Raw genomic sequence first — 23979 nt, forward strand, 5'->3', positions numbered from 1 at the left:
TGATAAACCAGAATACATTTTTTTTTAAAAAGGTGCACCACCTCTTATAGTATTAGTATATTTGTTAGTGAAGTAATTCAGTTAAACTGAATTATGTATTCTTAGTTTTCATAGAGATCTAGCTCTCATAGAAATCTACGCTGAGTCAAGTTTCAATATTCTGTAGCAGTTGAGTAATAAATCGTAATTCTATAATTGTAATGGTATGTTATTCATGTGGTCTTTTGGTCTCGGCAACAAGATGATGTTGTTGTTTTGGTAAAGTTTACAATCAAACTTTGTTTGATGGATGTGGAACAGTTCGTAGTTGTTTCTTTTTTAAGCTTATTAGTCTCTTGTTGTCTGGGCTGCTTTGGTTAGGTTTTGGATGAGATCTTTCCAACATGAAAGATTTTGTGCAATTTGTTTTATGATGTAAAAGTTTTTAATTGTTCTAAATTTTAACTGTGTATGAAGAGAATTGATGTCAAGATTTTAGAGTTATTTTTAGTGTCAAACAGAAATAGACAAGAAAAACAATTTTTAAACTTTTGTTTGATGACTTCGAAAAATATTTTCATCTCTGGTTGTATATTATCTATCTGTATATAATTATTTACGTTAAACCATTCAAGAACTTTGGCAAATCGAAGACCAAGGTTACCAATAGGGAGCGCTACTCTACAACTAGCAAAGCTACTCCTAACAACCACTAACATCTAGTCATTGCCAGATGAAGATTTGTTGAAAACAAGTCAAAACGTCGCACACATACGTATTCATGAATGGTTTAAGCTTAAGAATTATCATATAGTATTATGGTTATACAACATTTTTTAGAAAATCCATAGTACTGTACATTTATCAGATTTGTGATTGACAATGACTATATTTTTATGACAACAGTATTAGGGTTGGTTCCATTAAGTGGATAAGGTGGTAATCCTATATTACAATGACAAGATAATGTTTTACTTATTTCATAGACACCCAGACGACACCTTTAAAAACCCTGTCTACACTATCAAACTTTATGTAACAACAAAATGTGACGTGCCCATATATGGAAATGATGATGTCATATCACTACCATATTTGGGCATATCACTACATATTTGGGCATATTACAGTTTTGTTGTCAAACTAGTTTGATAGTGTAGACTGAGCTTTAGTTAATGCCAGAAAGTTCTTGTAAACTAAAACCCTTTGAATGTTTTTTGACATTTTTTGTATTGATCAGTTTTGAAATGATAGTCTGTTTAATCTTTTGGAGATTTCGCAGATGTTCATATTAATCAAGCTGTCATTTTTATATTAAATTTGTCATTTTAAATGTATTGCGGGTTGAACAAGAATATTAACATTGTTTCCATGGTAATGTGATGTAGTGGAAGAGGTTAATGGATTGGATGACATTCTTAACGGAAACACTTAATTACATTCATTATGTTATTGTTGAATGCTGAAAAGGAAATTGCCATTATTAATAGTAATTGGCATTTCTGTACTGTTGCTGTTTAGAGAGATTCTACATGTATAAAATCAACACTTGTAATGATCATTTTCCAGTACATTATTATTTTAAAGCTCTGTCTACACTATCAAACTTTGTGATCAAAAATGTGATGTGCCCATATGGACACGATGATGTCATATCACTACCATATTTGGACATATCACTACCATATTTGGGCGCATCACACTTTTTTTTGTCAAACTAGTTTGATAGTGTAGCTATAGAGCTTTAGATTATATGAATTGATGAATATATATAATATATATATTAATCCAAAGGCAAATTACTGAAAAAATGACAATGCTGTGGGTATCAGTGGCTGGATCTCAATGGAGATACAAAAATGACAATGCTGTGGGTATCAGTGGCTGGATCTCAATGGAGATACAAAAAAAAGCGAAAAGCTAAATCAAAACGATAATATATATATTATATACATTGAAACATTTATATAATTAATTTAAGAGCATTTTTAACTTATAGCAACTTATTTATGCATCTTGATTCTATATATATATATATATCTTTTTCTATTGTAAATTTTATTGATTTATGAATATTTTAATCTTTTTTCCCGTCTTGGAGATAATTTTGAATAATGTAAATTATTAATTTGAATAATGAGAAAAGTTATTTTTGTCAATTATTTCAGGTTTTACGCTTTCGTTCTGAAGAAATCAATAAGAGAAACTAGTGATGTATGACGCAAGCAAAGCTGTACAAAGTGTTGCTCCTCACAATGTAACATACTTGTGTGTTGATTGATGGAGTGTACAAGTACAATGGACACATCAGCGCTAGAGGTTGCAAACACTCTTGATGTTGGTGAGGAAAAACACTGCAGTAATGGTTGCAACCGCGATGACAGGGATGAGGTAAAGCAGCGCAGTAATGTTCGCAACCACAGTGACAGGGATGAGGTAAAGCAGCATAGTAATGGTTGCAACAGCGACGACAGGGATGAGGGGAGACAGCGCATTAATGGTCACAACTATGACAGTGATGAGAGGAAGCTCAGTAACGGTGACAGGGATACGGGGAGGCAGCGCAGTAATGGATGGATATTCACAAGAGAAAGAAAATCAATGCTGGACGAGATTTCAAAGTTATCAGCGGCTAAGCAAGATAAAGTGATGAAGAACAAAGGTGCTCTATTTCCAATTTTTTAAAATTTACTACACTTGCACATTAGTTAACATAGTACTTGCCATGTGCATAATACTACTTTAACAATTTACGGTAATAATGTATATAGCTGTCTTCCTACAGTGATTAAGTTTGCTATTGAAAATCCTTGGCATTTTGTTTTATTTTCTGTTGAACTTTGTAATATTTGTTTCCATGCCAAAATTGAAGAAATCAAATCAAAATGTGTACATGTGGGTTTAGTGAATGATTTATACTTTCTACACAAACAGACTTACAACATTTATATTGTTTTTTTGGCTAACATAATGTGTGATGTTTGTTTATTTTTATCAAAATTCCCTTAACATTATGGACTTATAAACTAATGCACATAGATAATAAATGATGTTTAATTGATATTTATTATTTGAATGCTAATGCATTAAATCTCTAACATATTGTAATAGATTACTGTAATTGATTTTGCCTTTCAACATCATTACTTTGTAAATTCTTGTGCCAAGTATATTACTTAATTGCTTTATATGGTTGTATGTATCAGTTGCTCTCAGTCTAAAAAAAAAAAAAAATTTAATACAAATGTTTGGTCCCGGTCAAAAACTAAAGTGAAATGAAAAATAGTTTGCATTAGTTGTGGATGTACAGTATAGTCCAATTAGCAGGTAAATTTCATTTACTAGTCTACACTTAAAACAATCTTTTCTTGAGAGTAAATACTTCATAGTGCTTGCTTAGATCGCACTTGCTCATTTTTGGTGAAAAAAGACCTCCTGTTAAGAGTTATCATGAAGAATGAATAGTTTAGCACACGACCACAACTCCTGTGACAATCCTGGCTTGCATGATACAAATTTACTCCAAAAATTGTCAGCAGGCTTTAAAAAAAACTAACACTAAATTCGCTTATTTTTCACATTGATTTGACATCATTTTTGCATAGCAATTAGTTGAAGAGTCTTTAAAAACTGAACTATTCAATTTTGTCAGAGCCTCTTACATGGCGAATGGAGATTCAAGAACGAATTGAACAAGAAATAGCACAACGTGTTCGTGAAGCGCTGGATACGCCACCGCTGGAGAGAATTAGACGCAACAGAGAAAAAGCTAAAGTACGTCGTTTACATCAAGTGCAACTAGCTAATCGGTAAGTATTATTTTATTAAGATCAAAGCTAGTTCCATCCGTCTATTTCAATTTTCGTCAACCGGAGGAAGACCGCCATGTACAAGATGGAATACGTAAAATAAGAACATTCAAATCACTTGTTTTGAGATTTGAATGAAGAAATATAATTTATTCATACATTATTAACAATCTCATAATACCCTAGGGTTGACACAAAATGTTTAAATACTGGAAAATCTGTATTTTTAGATGCATAAATTTGTAACCTATAACTTTAAATTAGACAACCTGTATCAGTTGTTTTTTCATACATAATTATTCTAGTTATTTCTACACTTATTTAATATTTCAATTTCTCTTTTCAATTTAAACAATTTTATAGATCACAGTCAGTCACTTCTGTAGAAGAATTAAAAGCACAAAAAACAAAGAAACGTAACAGAAAGAAACGGCAACCATACCGCAGGTTGGCCACAAGCACCGCTTTACGTTCATCCGAGAGAACGTCTGATGATGACGAAACTAATATGAACGATACTTCTGTTAATTTAAAAAAACAGAACTGGACAAATTCCACCCCTGTATCTACTCCAGAGGCGTTAACAAAAATGAGTGTATTATCAAGATCATCAACAGACATGAAAACTTTGACAGCAGCGACAGAAACTCCTTCAGAAAATGTACCTATTCATAGTTATACCAAAAAAGGATTTAAAAGTTATGTAGAAGAGAAGAGGAAAAACAATAAAATGAAAGAATTGCTGCAAGAGGATGATTTGAATGGGGTATTGATGACTAAGGATGGACCGTTTTGGCCTCCTGAATACACCCCAGTTGTCCCTAAACCACAGCATATTTTGGAACTACCAAAGAATTATGAACTTTTATCAAATAATGGTAAGTACAAACGTGAATGACCTAAGTGTTTGAAATGATATTTAGTGTGTGTGATTTTGTTAGTTGCTTTCTAATGAAATGGCAAACTTAAATTGTTTAACACAAGCATTCAGGCGAGTCCCTCATATTCTTTTTTTCCATTTCAATGAAAATTGTGGTTTTTGTGGTTTTACTACAAAACATAATTCTTACAAACCAATAGTTTGATTTAGATGATTAATAATAAAAGGATGGGTTTATTTGAACAAAAAAAAATTAATTATGTCAATGATTTTCTTTGAACTTTGACAAAGATGTTTCAGTGTTGCGTTTCTCAGATTGAGAAAATGGTTATTAACCTTTAAAATTATCAACAAACATTAAAACAGCATAAAAGTTCACATATTGTCAGAGCGCAAGGACCCCTTGACTCATACACAGTTTCTTCTATGAATCCTAACAAGCCCTTCCCATCCACCATTTCCCTGCCAAATTGTGGAATCTGGAAAAATTTTTACTATACACTAATACAGTAATACAGTAGTTCATTCTTGATAAAACCTATTGAATTGAAAATAAACACATTCTTGCAATTGTAACTTATACACAGCGTGCATTGGTTTTTAGGACTATACTTAGACTATTTCTATTCATATTTGCCCTTTTCTTTTGTTTACCAAACATCAAGGTGTCCAAGTCAAATTTTCCCTTTGTATGCTTCATTAAATTATCCCTACGTCATGCTTTCAGATTAACTGTTTGTTCAGACTAAATTGAATATTTACGAAAATGTGACCCAGTTCTGTTACTATTGGTTGAAAGAGTGGAATGTTTTGAAAAAAACCTTTAATGGACTAATTGTGAGCTAGTACGTATGTTTAAATTCTGTTTACTCTCTCCAAAATCTGTTTGATTTCATTAGAAAATTATGACCCAGTTATGTTACTGTCGGTTGAAGGAGTAGAATTGTTTGTAAAAAAAACTTTAATGGATTGGTTGTGACCAAAGCTCTGTCTACAACCTTTATGTGGCAAAAAAATGTGATGTGCCCAAATATAGTAGTTATGTGCTTAAATATGGTAGTGATATGACATCGTTTCCATATATGGGCACATCACATTTTTTTGTCACACAAAGTTTGATAGTGTAAACAGAGCTTTATAGTATGTATGTGTAAATTTTGTCTATAATCTCCAAAACCTGTGTGATTGCATTAGACAATTTTGACCCACTTTTGTAAATACTTGCAGCTTATTGGATTTCATCGTAGGGTTGTAGACTTTATAAATAATCTCTTTAAATACTCTATTAAGGATCTAAGGATATTGTATTAATACTATAATACGCTGGACATCGCTTGGTGGTGACTTCTGTGAAATGTCAAATTTTTTTCTTTTATGAAAGTTTGCAGACGAGTCTCCCGGAGAGGCCAGATAGCGGCATAGCCACATAGCCGTCCCTCTTAACTAATCTTAAATTTACAAAAAAGAAAAAAAAAATCACCATCACCATCAAGTTGCTTAAAATATTGTAAATGTTGTTTTCAAATGAAAAAAATATTTATTTCTATACCTAAACAACTATCAAAAAATCTCATCTTGTTTTAAATGTTTTTAAATTGTATTGTGGAATACTTTCTGAAATGCCAATGACTTTAACGCATAATTTACTGCGAAATAGTACACTACGTATTAAAACGAATTTTGTTTGAATAAAACTTTTGGAATTTCTACCTCAATAACAATAATTAAAACAATTTCTGGTTGACGGTTTTGAGATTTTCATAGAAACATTAACAACACAACTTACTCTATTGGAACCATACATCCAATTCCTTGTTCAGTTGAATTGTTGTTTTTCCTTTTTTCATAGAAATGTTATCTCAATATTGTTGTTTTGATGTCATCATTTTGTCTCTTGTCGTCATGGAGCAATAATTCAGTTTTGAAGAGTATTTAATTGTAGTAAACTCTTGTTCACATTTTGCAATTGTCAGTGTTTGTGGAAAACATCATATTTGTCACGTTTTTTTTATTCATATTGCATGACGTTATTTGCGAACAGGATTTTTATTTTATAGTCCCTTGTGTGTGTTTATAATGTTTTGCTAGGCGATGTAGTGAAAGGGGTATAAAAGTAATATTTCTCACATACTATACATAGAACATCCTTGATGTCGTGTGACCCCCTTCCAAAATCTTGGTGACACCCATGTACTGTACAAATTTCATCAGGCGTGTAATGTGTGTGCAAAGTCTGCCATTAATTTCATTAAATTTGATAGAGAAATGATAACACTTGTACTTCTTATGCTTGTTGAACATTAATATATGCTATTAAGCGTTAATCTGCAGTAGGCCTGTGTAACTAACCTCTTACCCACACACGCAACCTTCCTAGTGTTCATTTCAAGTCTATTTATAAAGTCCAGTATGAATAGATTTAATATTATTTATACTTAGGGAACATTTTCATTTATTTCCATTATCAATGCTTATTAAATTTTGAGAAAATTTCACAGTGCAATCGTTCTAAGAAAGCATTGGGCTAAGTCACCTACCGGTATACCAAACTAAAGAACTGTTGCTAAACAACACTACCTCCCCCAAAACAATCCCTGGCATTGGTTAGGGGCAATATTGTGATAGAAACTAAATCTTTATTCAAAATACAATGCATTCTATGATACTTTCATAAGGTGTTATATTTCAACTATAAATTATGAATCCAAAGGCAATTATACTGAAAAAATGACAATGCTGTCGGTATCAGTGGCTGGATCTCAATGGAGATACAGAATAAAATAAGCAAAAAGCTAAATCAAAACGATAAAGTAAAACAGCCAGAAAATTTAGCAGAGCTTTCGGGCAACACTAGCCCTTCATCAATGTGTGTGTATCACTTACATTATGAAGAAATGTTTAGTTTCATTCATTCATCAGTGGAAAACTATTTCCATTTATTGTCATTTGCATATAAAATATACATAGAAATTATGTTTGTTCTTTATTTATTATAGTTTCTTTATTCAACATCAGTTTTTAACCTGGAAAATGTTTATAGAATTTTTCCACTCAAAGATTTTCTCATTTTTGTCATTCAAATAAAATAAAAGCACTAGGCAACTTAAGAAACATTAATAACCGGTAGGCCTATTAAGTATCGACATGCTACAGTGGTATAGCAGGTGACATGTACATCAAATTAGCAACAAGTTGCATTCTTGAATACATAATTGTTTCTTTATTACTCACATCTTGTGAAATCCTACAAAATATTAATTTTGAATCTCACATACTATGTTCATTTTTGTTATAAAAAATATAGATTAAATAGTTTATTTTAAATTAATACATAAATAAACCTATTTAGGTCAGTATGCTAGGTTGTAATGGGATATTGTGGTCATTTTCCTACAAAACTGACTAAACTTGCCTGGGGCTGAGTGAAAAAACCTTTATTAAGTATATTTTTTTTTCTTCTTTATTGATACAGTACTTATTTATAACAATTAGAGAAGGAAACTTAAAAAGAGGGCGCTATTGAAGTGTAACCCATCCTAAACTCCATGTACCAATGCACTTAAATTAACAATGACAGACCAAACTAAGATCCTGTTTGTAATTGATAGCGTTTAAGTAAAGTGTGTTTATTAGGTGGTTTCAATGAGATTGTTAATTAGACTGTGTCAATGTATAATGAGCTATGAAATTTAAGCTATGTTTAGATGCTCTTTTCTCTAGTGGAGTTTAATTGCAGTCTGTGGGGTTTATATTGCGGTTTAGATTCTGTGTTTAAATGTAAAACACACTTGCTTAAATTAATAGAATACACTTGAATTTGAAAGAAAACGAGGAAAAATATAAATATTAAGCTTATACATCCCTAGAGAGAAATGATTTATGTCTGGTCAAAGATACAAAAGTTTCATAATTCATTGCATTAAAAAATGTGGACAATTTGTTAAGTTGCGTGGGATAAAATATGGACAAAATAATTCCCTACAGTGCTCTTATTTTTTTTGGGCCATTTTACATACAACATTACATATGCCAATATTACAATGAAGGTGAAAATTGTATCATAATATTCTGCCTTAGAAAGTATTAATCTAATAATATTTTCCAATTTTGTTAATTTGTTTTAATGTATACTTTTTTTTTGGATAAAATATGGTCAACAATTGCAAAAACCAAATTGAAATAATTATATATTTTTTTCGTCCACCCCTCTCTATTTAATAGATATGTTGAGCATTGTTAGTTTTATTTATGTTAAATAATAAACCTTTGGAAAAATAAAAGATTTAAATAAAAGCGTGACAAATAACCTGAGGGAAAGAATAACAAAAGAATTGAGTAAATATCATTTTAAACTGTTACCATGGTAATAATACAGATTGACAAAAGGTGTGTTCACATGGCAGGTGCCGTCTTTTTGTATTTACGAGAAAATTGCTTGTAGCGGTAATAACATAGGTGTGAAGACTCCTCACATATTGACATAACACTTTTATGATTGTTTATCATCGGGATTTACACATTTACACAGGTTTATTTAGTGAACGGGTTTGTTATCAATTGTAGTGTACTGTTGGAGTGATATGTACTGATTTCATACACTGTTGCTAACCATGACCTTTGACATTTCTGTGTTAAACTACAATACTTTGAATTATTTGTATTGTGATTGATAAAAGTGTATCTATGAAACGGAGTGAAACACGGACAGAAGAATCATCAAATGGAACACAAGAATAACCGAGCGAAACACGAACAGAAGAGTTACTGAGCCTTGACATAATCTAGGGTGGCTTGCTTAGGAATTCTTTGGCCAAATATTCTTCTTCAATATTCTATTTGGTTGAAAATTCATTCGATGAAGCTCTGTCATGATTAGTTGTTATGCTTAATTTCATTTGGTATTTTAGGTTTTTCATGGCATAAGAACTTACTTATCTACTTACCTAAAAACCCTACCAAGTATAAGCAAACACTCAAAATAAAGATGTTAACAGACTAGGATTTAAAATTAGCAAGAAAGATAATGGGCTTATGGATTACATGTTAAAAAGAAGTGCACACCCAGCCATCCTAGTCAATATTTGCTATCTATTCATCTCTATTATCAGTTGTTACTATGTAAACATATCTGTGTCGGCATGGACAAATCACTTCAGTTGTAACTTTAGGCTATGATACCTCTCATTTGTGAATATATCCTAATTATTGTGCCTAGGCCTAGACTTGGTTTGTAATCTACTGTTGGTACGCTTTTGGATCGCAAAGCCTAAATTAATTATTGTGCTTAGACGTTGTATATGAACTAGTGTTGAAAGATTTAACATGTGGATATAATGATGGACCTGTGCCTCACTGGAGAATCTTCTTCTAAGCCCAGTGCAAGCGGCAACCAATCGCAACAATCTATGGCTAAAGAGAGCCTAGAGCCCCTTGCAGGATCCTCGCCCTTCCTAAGGCGTGATTTCTGGCAGTACACCGTATGGGATAAAGGGCGTGGCGTTGTAGATGGTCCTTTTTGGCCTCTATGTCACCCTAGTTTTATCTTCCAAACACCATCTCATTTGAGAACTGTACCAAGTGAGCCTGAAGAATTAAGTGGTAGGTGTATTGAATACCTAAGACGTTAGTGTTTATTTTTTTTTATTGAATTTAATGTATGATGTATTTTAAGCTCTGTCTACACTATTTTGAAAAAAAATTGTGATGTGCCCAAATATGATAGTGATATGCCCAAATATGGTAGTGATATGACATTATCATGTCCATATATGGGCACATCACATAATGTTTGATAGTGTAGACAGAGCTTTATGATAAATTAACTTATTTTTAAACAACCAAAAATCCTATTGGCTTTAGTTTGACCGTTGGTTGGACCTTTGGTTTGGAAAATTTTAAATATTTTACAGATTTGTTGATGAATGTATTTTCTTTTTGATATTTTCAGTCCCCCAAAAAGCAAGAACCGTCCACAATCAACGCACACGCTGGTTCCGCCCTTGGGATGGATCACTGATGGTCTACGATTCGGAGCGGTCATCTCGGACAAGTGCCATTCTTGATGTTCCTGAGGGTTGTTGTTCAAGTCTTCTGTTTGAATCACGGTTTGAGTCTGGCAACTTGCGGCAAGCAAAGCGAGTGTAAGTTGATATTTGGGATCATAGGTTGTATTGATGCATGTGATTAATGACATTAAAAAGTAAACAAACGTGTTATTGCAGGACATAAAATAAGTTTTAAGGCATGAACATCATGCTCAAAGCATGGTACATCTGGTATCCATTGACATAAATTTGGCATTTGTCATCTTCTCGTTGGAATGATGAAGTTACCAATTTAATCTTTCAAAATACATTAACATTGTAACATCTTACATCATTAAAGTTCACTTTAATGTTTTTTATTTTATTTCAACAATGTTTTACAAGTGTGGTCCATCCAGCCGAAGCTGATCATCAGGGACCCTCACAAAAATACAACATTACTTGTAGTCTAATCCTGTATTTGAATATAATGATTAAAAACAAATAAAATCATCTTTTTTCTTGTAGAGGTCAGTTTGAATATGAACTCCTATTAAAGACTGACCTGTACACCAACCGGCACACCCAGTGGTATTATTTTCGCATTCAACACATGGTTCCTGGAGTAACGTATAAATTCAGTATTATCAACCTACTCAAGCGTGACAGTCTTTATAACCATGGTAATTAAAAATTTATTTCAACATCAAATAATACAAAGCAGCAAAGTCTACACATGCTTACAACCCAATTAGTGTTGTGATAGATTCCCACAACTACACCACTCTCTGAAATGAGGGAGGTTACCAAAAGGATATACTGTAAAATATATCACAACTGGTTTATAATTTGGCCATTTTTAGAAAAACATGTACCTTTCTCATACCAAATAACAACACATAACTCGCCAATTACAGTCCAGGAAACGCATGCTTTCAAAACTGAGTTTCATATGGGGCTTAGGTTCAAATCCTGGAACTATGTCAGGATTTGAACCAATGACTCTGGGATTTGTAAGCAAGCATGTCAACCACAAAGTTAAAGTGCAACAAAAAAAACAATCTTGTTCATTGTCTTTGGTGTCAAAGTCAAAACTATTAAATAATCTATTAGAGTTTCAGAAATATAAATATGAAAATATATGGTATAGAATTACATTACATTACAAATTTGATATAGCGCTCTTAGAATGAAACCATTATCAAAAGCGCTGTACATTGAAATTATGTCCCATAAACTTGTTGGAAATGAAACGTTTTTAGTTTACGCTTAAAGCTATCAAAGTTAGTTTTAGTTGAAAAAAATAATAAAATAACATTGTTGATTCTTGTGAGGGAGTGAAAGTGCAGGTGTGGGAATTGTTTAAAAAAGCCGCCCATCTAAAGCTGGAAATGATAAACCTGCTCACATTTGTTTGTATACAATGTATCAGTAGTATACAAGTATGAGAAATCACACAAACAATATATATGCCACACGTCACAGTAGTGTATGACGTCAATGAAGTATGCCTGGATATAAAAGGATGGGTTATATTATCTGGGACAATTCAAATTGTTTTTGTTTAAAACAAAAACAAATAAATATCATGTAACATTATAGTACTGACCTTGATCAGTGAACAATTATTAGCCTTGTGTTTTTATTTTATTTGTTTGATAGATTTGATATTTTTATTGTGTTTGTGTCAGTGGGTGTGAGAATATATAGACATTTAATACCACCCAGTCTTTTTATTGCATCAAAATGTAATTATTCTAAAACAACAAGCTTTGAAAAGAAGCCCATGGGATTGCTTTTGAGACATGTTACATCAAATGTAAGCCGCCTTATTAAAAAAAGGTTTGAAAAGAAGCCCATTGGATTGGTTTTGTGACATGTCAAACTTTAAGATTAATGATGTAGATGGTTTTAAATATTAAATTATTATTATCTCTATTTGACAAATATTCAATTCAATAAAACCTAATAAATGGTTTGAAAATAAGCCCATGTTTTGTTTTTTAGAAAAGTTTTACATTACATTTTTAAATACCTTTTTATTATATTTGACAGGTATGCGTCCTCTATTATACTCTGAGAAGAAAGCGACATTGAAAAGCATCGGATGGGAACGCAGCGGACATCACATAAGCTATAGGCGAAACTACACATCAAGAAACCCACTGTTACACCCCGATATGACTTACTATGTTTTAGAGTGGCAAATGGTAAAGTCACTTTTTGACACTATTTTGTTCATGAATATTATGTTGAAGGAGCCATGGTGGTATATTAGTAGCTAACATTAACATCTAAATGACACCAGAAGATGTTGTCATACTGTGTAAAGCTCTGTGTACACTATCAAACTAGTTTGACAAAAAAAGTGTGATGTGCCCAAATATGGTAGTGATATTCCTAACTATGGTAGTGATATGACATCATGTCCATATATGGGCACATCACATTTGTTTTGACACATAAAGTTTGATAGTGTAGACAAGGCTTTATTTTATTTTTTATTTTATTTCATCATCACCCTACAGTGACCATACGTCACCATTAACAGAGTTGAAAGTTATAAAATATAATATAATATATACAAGCAAAAATCAACAAATAACAAGTCAACATTTAGATATTACTGACATTAGACAAAACCTTGTGACGGAAACTAGCAAGACATTAGGACATCTTTTTTATCACTACCTCCCTGCTTATGTATAATATTTTTTTTATTTGAAAGTATAGGAAAATTAATCAACTAATTATTTGTTATATCTTGTAGGAATTTGACCATGAGGATGACACCTGCTATTTAGCCCATTGTTACCCTTTTACATTCACTGATCTTAAAGAACACATCGACTCAATTATTTCTGATCCAGTTAGAGGACGCTATTTACATCGAGAAGTGATGTGCGAGACGAGAGCTGGCAATAGCTGTTACCTTTTAACGATCTCATCATCTAATGGTAATAATTCCTGTCATAGGAATATTTATTTAAATTAATGATTAATTAATTTTTTTAGGAATATTTTACAGTTTGTTAACTAATGGTACAGAATTTTATTTTATTAGGGAGATCAATAGTACGCTAATAGTAATTTTTATAACCTCAAGTATTTCAAAATTTAACTTTAAAAAAATAATAATTTTTGTTTGCCAAATTTGTATTCTTTTCTATTCAGAGGATCATATTTAAACAATCATCCTAATGAGAAAGGCTCCAATTTCTAATTGGAATCAACTGTAATATTAGTATTTTATTTAATTTTAATATTTTACGTATACTTAAAAAATTGTACTAAATTTTGTATTGAGAATAAAATGTCACTTTCCAAAATACTTTGGACCAGCTATTATCTCACAGAACAATCCTTGAATTATATTCTTTGGTAAAATTATTTTTATAAAGTTAAAGTTAAACTTCTTCAATAAAAGAAGCCATTGTTTCTCATACAGGTGAAGAGGTTGAAGACAAAGAGAAGAAAGGTGTTGTAATCACGGCCAGAGTACATCCAGGTGAAACCAACTCCAGTTGGATCATGAAAGGGGTCATTGACTTCCTCACAAGTCTAGACCATGATGCTCAGGTATGAATGACACCATCTCAAACAGGATGACGTGAATTTCCCAAAAGTGTCATTCTGATGGGGTCCTGTGGTTTTTGTTGTGACATTGCCTGATCCTTAAAGTAGTTCAATTGTGTACAGGATAAAATTTAAATTTCCAAAAGTGTCTAATGGGGTCCTTGTGGTTTTCTTTTACTCGTTTTTTTACAGTAGTTCAATTGTCTACTCACGTTCTGTGGTTTGTCTTACTATTTACCATGTTATGTATACCACATATAAGGTGACACTACTTAAGTAGAAACACATGCAAACATAAATTTTCATTTTCATTGATACCCATGTCATGACGAGTAGGGGATTACCCCGGTGAATTGCTTCACAAAATAGCCTCTGTACCAGGGGGATTACCACCTATCTAATAGGACAGTAATTTATTTACTATTTATTGGTAATCTTTGGCCCCATGTGCCTAAAGACATAAAATAAAAAATGTCAGTATTTTTGGTAACAATTAGTTTCTCACTTTAAAAATTAAATACATTTCTAAAGCTCTGTCTACACTATCAAACTAGTTTGACAAAAAAAGTGTGATGTGTACAAATATGGTAGTGATATGACATCATCATGTCCATATATGGGTACATCACATTTTTTTGTCACATATAGTTTGTAGACAGAGCTTTACGACAGGATATGAACCCCGAACCATGTGATTATAGGTATCAATCTTTAACCTATTCCATTCCACCACTTTACCATACTTCTACTCCTTTTACTCCTTTTTCTAGGAGTTGCGTAAGAACTTTATATTCAAAATTGTTCCAATGTTAAACCCCGATGGTGTGATTGTTGGGAATTATCGGTGTTCGTTAGCAGCTAGAGATCTTAACCGCAATTATCGAAATCCTCGTAAGGAATCATTTCCAACGATATGGCACACTAAACAAATGTTGGAAGCATTCTCGCAGCAACGAGAGGTGAGTTATTTGGTGACAAAAGTGACACATTTATACTATGAAAGCTTGTTGTATGATAGTAGGTGCTACATATCAAATACTTCTGCTTTAAGTATTGTACAAAACGATAATTTTCTTTTCATAGTTACGGAAGTTCTCATTTATTGAATTGTTTTTTTAAAAGGATCATTTTTTAGATAGCAGTAATGGAACAAGGCAAAACATTAAATTTAATATTTGATAATTTATTCGACTTTTAAGTTGATGGTCTTATGGTATTACCGTATTTATTCAAAATGATGTTCTATAGAGGGGTGTTTATTCGAGGGAGGCGTTTATTCGAATAAATACGTAATATACATTCAACTGCAATTTCTTTTGTTTCAAAGTCATAATAGTAACATAATAGATATGTTTTTATAATTCAGCATTTTATCACATATCTATATTTTGTTTAGGTACTTGTGTACTGTGATCTACACGGTCACAGTCGCAAACATAATGTGTTCATTTATGGATGCGACTCTAAAGGAACGCAAGCTGACCCAGCCAACTTTCTTTGTCTTCGTTTGTTTCCTTGGCTGATGTCGCGAAAGGTGTGTATCCAACATTTGTATTTTCAAAACTGTTTTTCAAAAATGAATTTTCTATTAATGTTTTTTATCTTTGAAAAAAAAATATTGAAAGCAATACAAAAGAAAGTTGATTATTGTATGTGTGTTATTTATTTTTATTCAGGTCAAACCCAAAATACTTTCCTAGAAAACGTTTATAATGTATTAAACTGCCTCATCACATACGGCAGAAATGAATTTGTTTTCAATTGATAGTAATTCTATTTTTTTGTCTAGGGTGTTTTTATTTGCCTTTTTATATTAAATGTAATGAAATGAATTAACTTGTTTCTTCGCTTAGGCACCAGATAAGTTTACGTTCAGAGGCTGCAAGTTCCAGGTTCGTAAATGCAAAGAGTCCACAGGGCGTGTAGTAATGTGGCGGCAACTGGGCATCGTTAACAGCTTCACGCTAGAGGCGACATTCTGCGGCAGTAAGAGCACTACTATGTCCTCATCTAGACATTTTAACATCAGAGACTTTGAGGAGTTGGGCCGTGAATTTGGACAGGTTATACTGCAGTATCACACGGCTAAAAACAATCAGAGGTATGCATAATAATATCAATAATATGACAATAAATTATTCATCAATATATAGCAAAAAACTGCCCAGGGTGATTTTCAAATATGGTTTAAGACCGGTCATGCTGATACTACATGTATCAGATTATTATACTGAGAGCATTGTGTTTTAAGTTTTTGAATTTTACTTATAGATAGTTTTATTTTATTGTTTTTATTCGTCTCCATTAAGATCCAGCTTAAACCGATTTGTATGTTTTTACTAATTTGCTCCTTTAGTATAACCGATTTGTATGTTTTTACTAATTTGCTCCTTTAGTATTGCTTCTGAAAGGAGTTGAACCATGCTATTTTCCTTCTTCAGTTTGCATTCAGAATTGATTCTTGAGATGACCAGAGACATCACACACCAAGTACTGGAGGGCCGGGGTATGATGCCAGTAAGACTTATGAATTACTGTAAAGGTAAGATTGATAGAGGTGATGTTATCAGCTTTATACCTAGTGAAAGCAACTGTAGTCAATAAGCGAGTTAAAAATTGTGCCATAATAAATGCCTTCTACATAGGGAACTCATTTTAAGTACCTATATATGCCAATAGTACGTATGCGAATACAAGCTCCTGATGTTGATATCTTCTTTTATTGTGCCATTTTTGTTTAAATTGAAGTTTAAATTCAAGTACTCTACACCACAAATTAACACCTTGCTGGAAATAGCAATGTATATCTCTCTGTAAAGCACCTCTCTGAAGACCCAACAAATATTGCTTGGTACTCATTCCTTCAAAAGGTATATATCATTTTTATGCTTAGGTGGTAAAAAGCAGCCAGATATTGGAAAAGAAAGTGAAACCAAAGACAGTAATCAGAATGTTGTAAAGAAAGAAGACATGAAAGCATTGATACAGCAGATAACAGAAGAGACATTTGAAGGATGTGTTGGCATTCTACAAGACTTGGACGCTTTACAAGAATTTGCTGAATCTGAGTTAGTTACTAATATTTTATTTGTTTGTAAAATGCTGATGTTGAATACTAATACTATGTTTTAATAATAACTGAGAGGAAGTCCAAAGTTATCAACCTACATCAGGATCATTTAAAGCTCACTGTTTTTTATTCTCTAATACAGTTCATGAATATTTAGGTTGCACTAAATAATAATATTTGTCATAATGTTTTTATTTGTCTGATGGTGACAATTAAAGTGATTGAAACTGAGCTAGCTTTATTGAGCTACCAAATAGAAGGTAATAATAATAATATCCTGGATTTATATAGCGCCTAATGTTGTGAAACCTCTAAGCGCTGAACATTATTACCCCAGTAATTTTTTGGATCAAACACGTATGGAAACATACTCCCATATTGCAGCTAGTAATCAGCGCAAAGTTGTGTCTTGATCTAACCGGGTACCCATTTATACACCTGGGTGGAGAGAGGCAAACGTAAGTAAAGTATCTTGCCTACGGATACAAGCAATGCGGCGAGAGTTGGATTCGAACCTCGGTCTCACGATCAGTAGTCCAACGTCCAACACACTGCGCCACACGCCCTCAAGTAGTAGTAACTGTTAACAACAATTGAAATTGGCAACTTTGTGAGCATTCTTACTTAATTTCTTCGTCACTCATTGTTTATAAATGATCTATTTATTATTTTAATTTTTTAGCACAAGTGATAGTGACAGCGGATCAGACTCTGAAATGCCAGCATCACAGTTGTCAGGTGATGGGCAGACAGTGACCAAATCAAAGAGTAAAAAGCACTCTAAGAACAGAGCTAAAACTGTACCTGTAAGTAAACAAACACATCAAAAATATCTTCGCAGTTAATATCTCACTGAAGAACAAAATGAATTGTAGTAGTCTAAAACATTATCTACACATTAGTTGCCAATAAAAGTTTGCCAAAGTAGACCAGTTGACGCATGTAGTTTGCAGGAGTTAGGCTGTGAACTCAGCCAATCAATCACATTCTTTGTAGTCATGTGGTCCTGCAGAAGGACATAATGACAGCCTCCAGTTAAGCTCTCCCTACAAACTAGTTTGATAAAAAAAAGTGTGATGTGCCCAAATATGGTAGTGATATTCCCAAATATGGGCACATCACATTTTTTTTTGTCGCATAAAGTTTGATAGTATGGACTTCTCACATTTTTTTGTTTGCTAGTGTAGACCTAAAGAAACATGTTCCTTCTTTGTAGATGCTTCCAGCACTAGCAAGATCAGGAAATTCAAAACATAAGATGAAAAAGGTATGAATTATGATATGTTGAAATATTGCATTTATATCAAATATTTACTGTGCATGTTTTAATGATTTATATAATTATCTGAAAGTGTGTTCCCTCATGATGGTTAATAGCTTGTTTTCCACTAGTTGAATGTCACACGAATTGAATTTGACATGTTGATTTGTGATGCCATGTAGGTTTGTCTTGTGACTGAATTTCCAGCTGTCAAGACAATTAAACAATTTTCTTTTAATAATCCTTGGCGATTTACTTAAAATGTGTGCTATTATATTTTCCTAGTGAAAAACAGGCTTAATTAATTAATGATGACTTAAATTAATTTAAAATAAATGTATTTTTTCCCTGATGAGCTCAAAATCTGTTAGTTAACCTGATTAATAAATTGCTTTAAATGTTAATCTATCTGTGGGCCTAAGCAGTCATTTAAGAAATGGTTCAACCACAAGGATTCTGCTGCCCTCAACGGAACTCAGGATTCAACCGAAAATGAATCTTTGGAAAACAACAATGAGAGTCTCCCTCGGCTCCCTCCACATAAGTTAATCCATATCAGCGAACGACAAAATGCCGTGTATAAAACTCGACCGAAGAAAAACTATGTAACAATGATCGTACCACAAAACATGATGATACCGCAAGATGGCCACGTGAGAGGGGGTGTACAAGATGATAACGCACGTTATTGGAAGAACGCATTGGACTTCAACTATCACGTAAATCAGTTGTTTGCGTTGCAGTTCTAACAATGTATTAATACTAGTGAACTTTGCACTTTGTTTTCACTACTTTGTTTTCACATTAATTTACTGGTGCAACTGTTTGTTACCATTTCATTGCAGCTTTTAAGTTTATCTTACCGACACCGGTATAAGCCCGCCCTCAAGTATAATCACACGGTACGGTACGGTAGCTATTCAGTATAACAGCAGTGTACCAGTAGCAGTACAGTAAAATGAGGTGGCATTGCTAGCTGGCAACAATCTTGCAGCTGATTTAGGAATTTTGTACTTGCACTATGTCATTAATGTCAGCCATAAAATCAGCACAAATTCAAGGCTCTCTTTGACAGTTCTAGCTGACAGTAGTTTCTCGAACACAAAATTAGAATGGTGGTTCAAATGTACACATCTAGTTCTTTTTCACTTAAAAGAATGCAGTTCATCTTTCAGAAAGAGAAGGGTTACCACTCAGGCAGTACAGTGATTCATCTCTTCTCAGCCCTAATTGTTATCCTTCTATACTATGGTGTATTAATTACCCTACCAATTGAAATCATCTTGTTATTCAAACTCCAAAAATTGTCGACCAATAGAGTATGTTCCAGTTGGTTAACTTGAACAATGTATTGTGAATGAACTTTTTTTTTTCTAAATTTGTTTATCTCCAGTTTATAATCTCTAGAGAGTACACAGCAAAAGTGTATTCATGTGGTTCTTCTTTTTTGTCATGTGGTTATTGAGTTAATTTTAGCATATTATATATTAATATTATTTCAGAAAGTTTCCGAATTAACTAGGTGTCCTCCAGTTGCTCAATTTCACTGTTTTGGGGTAAATTTAAACTCGTTCATTTCCAGCATTATGAAAACTTTCAATTCTATCATGTATAAAAAAACATACAAATTATTGCTTGAAAATTCATTCATGTCCATCGTTAATTGCTTGCATTAAAAATAAACTTATTAAAAACAAATATTCACAAACATTTGTGACTTCATATCATTTTTTATTTTTATTTAAAAAATAATTGCATGATAATTCATTTACTTGCTTCTACCAGATGTTTATGAAAACAAAATATATATTTATGTATTATTTTTTTATTTAGTATCTCTTTTTTTGACAAGAACATCATCATCAGAAATTTCTGGTAAAAGCCCAGAATTGAACCCATTCTCCTGGGATATAAAGCATGCTGACTAAACTACAATGCCATTATTATCTTCATTGCAATCTATACAATAAAGATTTCTAGTGCTTGAAGGAAGATCAAACTTATCTATATTTTTAAATCAAAAACTTTTCATTTCAGATTCACCAGCATGTGTGTCCATTGGCTTAATTTGTATAAATTCCTTCTTCATTTATTTCAGATTAAAATTAATAATTATGTACAGGTCCGACTCCAATTAAACACCCCACTTGAATTATAGTAAGCTCAGTCTAATTACAAACCAGGGCTGGCATCTATCAATCCTTTAGATAATTCTGAAGTGCATAAATGAAAAACTAAGGCTTTATTTTATCAAATCAGTTTAGATTTAAAACAAAAAATACGTACAAATATTTGGTTATGTTATTTTGAATGCTTAATAAGCATCGTTGACTTAAAATAAAGTTAAGATGATTTTCATTAGGCACTTTTGAAAAATCTAACCCCACCATCATACTTTGTCATTAATTGGAGGCAGACTTACATTAACCTTTCACAGTTTTTTTTATTGTAACCACCTAAAATCAGTCTTCTGTACAGTATTATGTTTCTCGTGTTGTAAATAATACATTCTGTGTATAAAGTTAACATTTTCACATTGTAAATGACTACATGTACACTATGGCAATGTGAACAATTTCACTATTGTGAAACATACAGTATCAAAACATGAAAAATAAAGATTAATAAAAACTTTGAAAAGGCCATTTTGAAGTTTTAAAAAGTTATTCACTTTTGCCAACCCCCTCCCCCTGTTGTAATATGCACTTTATTTCTAAAAATACTGACCAATGTTTACATTTGATTTCACAAATATTAAATTTTCTTCAAGATTATAATTGTATCAAATAATAATCATATCAATAATAATTGTCTCACATTTTTTTAAACTTACAGTACTAACTTACGTTATTTAACATTTTTTTTAGTCAACCAAACAGAATTCAAATTCTGTGAGAACATCAAATGGCTTCTTAAAACCAAAATATCCGGCATTTGTGAACCGCTACATTGGACGAAGCAATGGTGGCATCCCGATGTTTACAGATGAACGAATCGGCGAACGCTCTGCTAAGGTGTAGATTAATTATAATATCTTGATTGATATAAATATTATTAGTGGGGATCCGTGGGGTACTGGATCTGGGTGGTCTGGTAAAGAAAGATTATCTGCCTGAACAGGTTATTTAAATTAATGGTTGTTTGTTTTTAGTGTTTTTAGTGTTTTGTAATGTAATAATGTAATCACTTAAATTGTACATTTTTCATATATTTGTTGATGTTGTTTTGTAATTCTAACTTTTCCAATCACTAATTTGTATCCAAGACCTACCAAAAAGTCTAAAATTCAAGCTAAAAGATTGCATCATTTGGTAAAATATTCTTGCACCACTAAATGCACTGTTTATATTTAATTAACTGCTAAATATTTTCTTTAAAGCGAATGGAGAATGTACTTACTGCCAGCAGTAATGGTAATATGAAAGGATTGACTAAAGAAGAAGAATATGCACGTCTTGTCGCTTTAACTAGAGAAATCCAAATACGAACTGACGAAACGCCGTTCAAACTGGTAGACAAACCGCAGTTTGATGTACCGCCAGCCGGTCCCGTTTTAATTAGACAATCTTACACGCACGCTGGTCCTGGTATTTTAAGAGGTCCTCCTGCTGCAGTACAAAACGCTACAAAACTTTCAACCAACATGTCAGATAAAAGCGATTCAATCAAAGTGCATAATGTACTTCTCAATCAGCAGATTCCAATAGAGAATATGAACTCTGACCTTTCCACTGTAATAAGCAGTAGAGGTAAACATTACAACAGCCCTTCTGACCTTTCAGAAAGAGTTTTAAGACCAAACTCGTTCATAGGTTGCTCAAAAGGGCTACGAGTGGCTTCTGGTGGTGATGTATGCAGTTGTTTTGAATGCCAAGAAGCGGGAAACAAAACTAAAAGTATTAAATCACTCAAAGATAAGTCGGCTTACAACAATAACTTAAGTTCTCGTTTGGAAGATGAGAGTAGGAACTCAGTGTGGACGACAAACTCAGTTGGTAGCAGCGGTTATTTGCAAGAAGACAAAGATGTTTTAAATAAAAAATATTCTGTGTTTATTAATGGACATCAATCAAAATTATCCAGCCACACAAATAAATATGTGCATGGGGTTAGTAAGGAGTTGTAGAGTGAGGTGACACCGCATTTAAATAAGACAGTAATGGTATGTTTGAGAGGAAATAGACACATGCCAATCAGTCTCCATTCAGCAAGTATATTTTAAATACAGTATGTACACAAGCTGTTTTTGCACAAAATGGTAAAAAAAAAAGAGCATGCCCTATTCATCACATTTCAGAAAGACAAATGTTAGGCCTGTCTGCGCACCAGCTTGGACTTCCTTGGCTCATCACAGTGTCAAGACTTTGAGCTTGATTTTCAACTGACAAAGGAAGTTTCACAGTATCTTCACTGTAGAACCTGAATTTGTATCAACAACAGGTATCCACCAAGCTACACTATTTAACATTTTTGGATATTTTCTATTCTTTTACAGTTTATCTGATTGGCTCTGATGAAGACCAATACAAATTACAGAAATCATAAATGTTAACTTTGTGTGTACTTAATACAGTACGTAACTTAATCAACCAACAGTTCAAATATGAAAGATTTATAGGAATATAATAATGGTATTTAAATAAAGATATTATATACCATCATTTTCATAACATTTTATAATTAATCGTTATTATATTGTTTGAAGGTTTGCAAGCAATATGCTTTGATCGTCCTCATTCTCACTCCTGAGGACGATCAAAGCATATTTATCGAAACGTCGAGAAACTCAACAGTTCTTTTTCAGAATTAATACACGTGGTGTACCGCAAACTTTATATCAATAATCGGTATTAAATACTAAAAATCATGTTTAAATTCTGTTAGTCTAATGTGAATGGAATGTAGACACAAGGAGAAAAGCTAAATAAAATGAAAATATATATTTGTATATTACTTTAAAAAATATATCCATTATTTGTATTAAATCATTATTCTTCCAACTAAAGTTTCCCATGAAATTGTTTAAAATTATAAAATTATGATGCCTTGTTTTTTGTTTCAAAATGTTAAGTATATTTTCATTTTCACGATATTTCATGTTCATATACTTCATGTAAATTGTTCTTTCTCATCAGAAGATGTGCAATATATTTATATAAAAGATACACTTCACTTTATACTGTCCATGAGTAGAGTAGTAAAAAAAACAATTATGCATTTTAATAAAATATTATAAACTTTCTAAAGCATTGTGTTGAGATATATGTTTGTTTATTGATGAAAAAAAGACATTTCAAGATTCGGTCTCTGTCCGAAAAATTATTATTTTTTAGTTTAAAAAAAAAGAAACGCGAAATCCACTTCTGTTCGGAAAAAATATA

General features: G+C 32.3%; 1 protein-coding gene across 2 annotated transcripts; it reads left to right on the forward strand.

Moving 5' to 3' along the window:
- The first annotated feature begins 2295 nt into the window (after positions 1-2295).
- Positions 2296-23838, forward strand: LOC144839416 (uncharacterized). Of its 2 annotated transcripts, XM_078694759.1 has the most exons (18): positions 2296-2641; positions 3632-3788; positions 4152-4666; positions 10616-10808; positions 11220-11374; positions 12747-12901; positions 13462-13648; positions 14140-14270; positions 15038-15226; positions 15664-15801; positions 16121-16368; positions 16709-16809; positions 17161-17335; positions 18020-18143; positions 18554-18604; positions 19024-19317; positions 21466-21612; positions 21978-23838. In XM_078694759.1, exons 1-18 carry the CDS (start codon positions 2581-2583, stop codon positions 22722-22724), a joined length of 3768 nt encoding a protein of 1255 aa, XP_078550885.1. In that variant the 5' UTR covers positions 2296-2580; the 3' UTR covers positions 22725-23838. The 2 variants fall into 2 exon arrangements, with proteins under 2 accessions (XP_078550885.1, XP_078550887.1); XM_078694761.1 differs by lacking the exon at positions 19024-19317.
- The last annotated feature ends 141 nt before the right edge of the window (positions 23839-23979 follow it).

Source organism: Antedon bifida, chromosome 4 (assembly GCF_963402885.1).
Source record: "Antedon bifida chromosome 4, ecAntBifi1.1, whole genome shotgun sequence".
Classification (NCBI taxonomy): Eukaryota; Metazoa; Echinodermata; class Crinoidea; order Comatulida; family Antedonidae; genus Antedon; species Antedon bifida.

What these genes read in the sequence shown, in the direction of transcription:
- LOC144839416 (XM_078694759.1), top strand. Translation starts at nt 2,581, where the DNA reads ATGCTGGACGAGATTTCAAAGTTATCAGCGGCTAAGCAAGATAAAGTG. An exon ending in CAAGTGCAACTAGCTAATCG is followed by an intron (nt 3,789 to 4,151) that starts GTAAGTATTATT and finishes ACAATTTTATAG; the next exon opens with ATCACAGTCAGTCACTTCTG. An exon ending in GTCTAGACCATGATGCTCAG is followed by an intron (nt 14,271 to 15,037) that starts GTATGAATGACA and finishes TCCTTTTTCTAG; the next exon opens with GAGTTGCGTAAGAACTTTAT.